The following is a 5,533-nucleotide window of genomic DNA, read 5'->3' as shown; positions in this document are numbered from 1 at the left end:
TTAATGTATGTTATGCAACTAGAGTTGGACGATATAGGGAATGTATTTGCAATAATATATCTGGCAATATCAAATTTAGAATCCTAGATGCTTTTAAAACACTTTTATTTGGCTGTTAAGTTTGTTTAAGATCATTAAAGTAGTTCCACAATTCTTCTTTGTCTTGCAATTTGTGAGTATGAGAACGCTAAGACAAATATTTGAATAGCATCTAGGATTTAACAGTAGCAAATATAGCTAGTGGGTTAACAAAAATAAAATAATATAAATAAAATAAAATAAAAACATAATAAAATAGATAAATACATATTTTTTAAAAAGTACAAAATAAAAGTACAAAATAATTTTAAAATAGATTTATTGAATTTTTACATTTTATTATTATTTTTTAATTACAATATCGATGATAATGTTTGACTAATAATAACTTAAATTGGATATCACCAAAAGTCTAAAATATATCATTTTTTTTCTATATCGTCCAATATGCAACCACTGTCCTAGTTTGAAGCCCGCATTCATCTGATTGCTCATTCCCAAATGCAGAACATAGAAAATACATGGATACATGGGAGAGAACAACAACAGGATGGGGGATGGAGTGCTTACAGATCTTTCCTTCTAGAGAAGGACTCCACAGCCGTCTGTACACTGTGTGAAGAAGGAGACGCAGTCAGAGACACACAGGAGTGGAGCGGATAACTAAAGTGGTTGGAGGTACGAGCAAAGCAAGCATATCGAATTTTCAGTGAAGTCTAAGCAGTCTGGTGGAGAAGATCAAAGTCTTGAACTCTGATACATCGGACTGCCTTTTACTATGGGTGTCGAAGGAGGAAGGCATTATTGAAGCGCTTCTAGTAGCAAAGTGTAGCCTTGATTTTGCACAGTTAGGAAAATTTCTTCACATTTCAGCTCAACTGAAAAAGAATGAAAGCAATTACAAAGTAACAGCAAGAAGTAAAACTTCAAACCCAAAGGGAAGAAAAAAAAAAAATCTACTGTTTTCTTCCCTTTGGTTTTGAAGTTTTACATCTTGATGTTATTTTTAGAACATCAAGAAGTCAATAAAAAATGTGCATATACATACTGTACATATGGAGTTGAGTTTGCTGAAAAATAAATACAATTAAATGCATAATAAAATAAGCAAACCTAAAACAAAAAATGTCAAAAACAAACAAAAACCCCTAAATAAAATAAAATAAAATAAAGCAATTCCAACATAAATTGTAAAGTTAGATTAGCTGAAAAACAAAATAAAAACAAACAAAAAACCCTGAATTAAATGGAATAAAATAAAATGGAATAAAAAATTAAGATAAAGATTAAAATAATCAACCTCAATGGAATAAAATGTTCCTGAAAAAAACAAAACGCAACCCCCACCCAAAACAAAAAAAAACAAAAAACAAAAGAAAAATGTATGATGATTCTTAAATTATTTGGAACGAACCAATCACAATCTTGAATACTATTTAGTTTGTATAGTATACAAACTGGTTTGCAGACAATTTCCCCTTGCTATCCGAGACACTGGAACAGAAACAAAAAAGAAAATGGAAAAGGTCAGGCGCACGTCACTAGTGATACCTTTCTGTGTCACTTTCATCGCTGGACTCCACCTCCTCCAGCGCGGCTTGTAGATCAACAATTCGCCGGATTGATGTCTCTAGATCAGCTTGCAGGGTCTGTCTTACTGCGCTAAGCTCTTCCACTTGCATTTCCTGGAAACAGATAAGACAAGATCAAATCAGATAACCCGCAACAGTCACGCTGGATCTCCAGGGGAAATAAAGACCCTACATCAGGACAGGAGAAGTGTGCCCAATTAATTAACTGCTTGCTAAGGCCAGCATCGTTATTAAACTTTATATCAAAAAACCTAAAAATCTACCTAATTATATAAAGGCTAAGATGTTATAGAAATGAAGCATTCAGAGTTGTTTTTATCCTTTTAACTTTAAAGGGATAGTTCACTCAAAAATGAAAATTCTGTCATTAATTACTCATCTTCATGTCGTTCCAAACCTGTAAGACCTTCGTTCATCTTCGGAACACAAATTAAGATATTCTTGATGGAATCTGAGAGCTGTCTGACCCTGCATAGACACCAACGCAACTGAAATGTTCCCAAGTCCAGAAACGTAGCAAGGAGATCTGTAAAATAATCCATGTGACATCAGTGGTTCAACCGCAATTATACGAAGCTACGAGAATACTTTCTGTGCGCAAAATAACAACTTTATTCAACAATTCGTCTCCTCCTCATCACCCTGGTGCCATTTTGGAGAATATCCGCTGGACGTAAACAATGTATGCTGTTCTGTGTCAGCTGCTTTATTCTCCAAAATGGCACCAGGGTGATGCGGAGGAGACGAATTGATGAATAAAGTCGTTATTTAAAATTTTTTTTAGTATTCTTTTTAGTAGCTTCGTATAATTGCGGTTGAACCCCTGATGTCACATGGATTCTTTTACAGATCTCCTTGCTACGTTTCTGGACTTTTCAGTTGCGTTGGTGTCTATGCAGGGTCAGACAGCTCTCAGATTCCATCAAAAATCTCTTCAATTCTGTTCCTTCACAATTCCTTCTCATTCAGTAATTAATGACAGAATTTTCATTTTTGGGTGAACTATCCCTTTAATAGAATACAGTATACTGATGAAACAAATGTCTAGAACATGTTTCATTCATCCAAACAATTTCTAACATAAAGAAATTATATATTTTTTAATCTTTGTATTATCGTTTTTTTGGCAAGCCTTTCTCTTTAACTTCTGAAGTGCTTGTTTGCTAAAGGACAATCCTGTGTTATTGATCGCCAGCTCTTGTTTATAGAATAATTTGATAATGAGCGCTGGAGAGCCAGCGGAGCGACTGATTACACGATTCATTTTCCTCTTCCCTTCTTTGTACGTCCCCAGTCTCTTGCTCTCCTGGACGAGCCGCCACTGTCTGTCTATGATTAATTCCCATTGTCTCCTCAAGGTTATTGATACAACAAATCCCATTCTGCTCCTCTCATCTCCATGACAACCACCCCTTCGCTGTTGCCCCCTCCCTTTCATAACCAATAACCTGGAGAGCCTCAGCATGTGTGTCTGCGCATCGGGAAGAAACACATCCCAGACTCCAGTTTTTGTGTATGCGCCAGGCATCGCTAACACTGTAGCTAATATTCATAACACTGAATGCCTTTGACTCTCAGCACGCAGGTCAAATTGCATTACACGCCGGCAGGTGCTGTAACGACGCAGGGCCACCTCCTTTGTGTTAAATTATAAATATTTACAGGTTTTTCAGGAGAGATCGGTGTATTCTCATGGGTAATAACATGTCAGGCTTGTGGGCGGCCACTAAGGGGAAAATGCACCGAGCGACTGTAAATGTGTTCAATGTGCCGAGGAGTTTCACAAAAGCAGTTCAAGCAGCTCTATTCTGGAAAAGGGGGCGGGGAGCAGCAGCTAATTTGCATTTAAAGAGACAGGCCCGGAAAACAGCGTGTTTCTGCTTCCACTCAAAATAGGCATTTTCAAAATGATATAATAAATGATCTGTGGATTATTTTGAGCTGAAACTTCACATACACATTCTGGGGACACCAGAGACTTATTACATATTGTAAAAAGGGGCATAATATGTCTTATTTAATGCTTTGTGTCTAAATACGTATATATTTTATTATTTATTATTAATGGAAACATAATACATGGGTCACTGAAATGAATGAATGAATGAATGAATGAATATATATATATATATATATATTTTTTTTTTTTTTAAATAATTAGAATGTTTGACTAAAAATTTGACATCTATGAAAGCCTAAAAAATTAAATTTTTTTCTACATCGTCCAGTCCAATATGCAGCCACTGGCCTACTTTGAAGCCTACATTCCTCCGATTACTCATTCCCAAATGCAGAACCTAGTAAATGAACACGGATACATGGGAGAGAACAACAACAGGATGGGGGATGGAGTGCTTACAGATCTTTCCTTCTAGAGAAGGACTCCACAGCCGTCTGCACACTGTGTGAAGAAGGAGACGCAGTCAGAGACACACAGGAGTGGAGCGGATAACTAAAGTGGTTGGAGGTACGAGCAAAGCAAGCATATCGAATTTTCAGTGAAGTCTAAGCAGTTAAATACAATTAAATGCATAATAAAATAAGCAAACCTAAAACAAAAAATGTCAAAAACAAACAAAAACCCCTAAATAAAATAAAATAAAATAAAGCAATTCCAACATAAATTGTAAAGTTAGATTAGCTGAAAAACAAAATAAAAACAAACAAAAAACCCTGAATTAAATGGAATAAAATAAAATGGAATAAAAAATTAAGATAAAGATTAAAATAATCAACCTCAATGGAATAAAATGTTCCTGAAAAAAACAAAACGCAACCCCCACCCAAAACAAAAAAAAACAAAAAACAAAAGAAAAATGTATGATGATTCTTAAATTATTTGGAACGAACCAATCACAATCTTGAATACTATTTAGTTTGTATAGTATACAAACTGGTTTGCAGACAATTTCCCCTTGCTATCCGAGACACTGGAACAGAAACAAAAAAGAAAATGGAAAAGGTCAGGCGCACGTCACTAGTGATACCTTTCTGTGTCACTTTCATCGCTGGACTCCACCTCCTCCAGCGCGGCTTGTAGATCAACGATTCGCCGGATTGATGTCTCTAGATCAGCTTGCAGGGTCTGTCTTACTGCGCTAAGCTCTTCCACTTGCATTTCCTGGAAACAGATAAGACAAGATCAAATCAGATAACCCGCAACAGTCACGCTGGATCTCCAGGGGAAATAAAGACCCTACATCAGGACAGGAGAAGTGTGCCCAATTAATTAACTGCTTGCTAAGGCCAGCATCGTTATTAAACTTTATATCAAAAAACCTAAAAATCTACCTAATTATATAAAGGCTAAGATGTTATAGAAATGAAGCATTCAGAGTTGTTTTTATCCTTTTAACTTTAAAGGGATAGTTCACTCAAAAATGAAAATTCTGTCATTAATTACTCATCTTCATGTCGTTCCAAACCTGTAAGACCTTCGTTCATCTTCGGAACACAAATTAAGATATTCTTGATGGAATCTGAGAGCTGTCTGACCCTGCATAGACACCAACGCAACTGAAATGTTCCCAAGTCCAGAAACGTAGCAAGGAGATCTGTAAAATAATCCATGTGACATCAGTGGTTCAACCGCAATTATACGAAGCTACGAGAATACTTTCTGTGCGCAAAATAACAACTTTATTCAACAATTCGTCTCCTCCTCATCACCCTGGTGCCATTTTGGAGAATATCCGCTGGACGTAAACAATGTATGCTGTTCTGTGTCAGCTGCTTTATTCTCCAAAATGGCACCAGGGTGATGCGGAGGAGACGAATTGATGAATAAAGTCGTTATTTAAAATTTTTTTTAGTATTCTTTTTAGTAGCTTCGTATAATTGCGGTTGAACCCCTGATGTCACATGGATTCTTTTACAGATCTCCTTGCTACGTTTCTGGACTT

The 5,533-nt window shown here is 36.1% G+C and overlaps 1 protein-coding gene across 1 annotated transcript in view; it reads right to left on the bottom strand.

Moving 5' to 3' along the window:
- LOC107567742 (unconventional myosin-XVIIIb-like) overlaps positions 1 to 5,533 on the bottom strand; it is a 54,913-nt gene that overhangs the window by 8,138 nt on the left and 41,242 nt on the right. Inside the window, exons 33-34 of the mRNA XM_016253479.1 lie at positions 4,619 to 4,752; positions 610 to 651 (exon numbers count right to left, since the gene is read on the bottom strand). Of these exons, the coding sequence (XP_016108965.1) occupies positions 610 to 651; positions 4,619 to 4,752 (176 nt within the window). The remainder of the gene's footprint in view (positions 1 to 609; positions 652 to 4,618; positions 4,753 to 5,533) is intronic.

The sequence above is a fragment of the Sinocyclocheilus grahami genome, unplaced genomic scaffold, assembly GCF_001515645.1.
Source record: "Sinocyclocheilus grahami isolate Dianchi unplaced genomic scaffold, SAMN03320097.WGS_v1.1 scaffold1186.1, whole genome shotgun sequence".
Taxonomy (NCBI): domain Eukaryota; kingdom Metazoa; phylum Chordata; class Actinopteri; order Cypriniformes; family Cyprinidae; genus Sinocyclocheilus; species Sinocyclocheilus grahami.
This window is presented reverse-complemented; position numbering and strand designations above follow the sequence as displayed.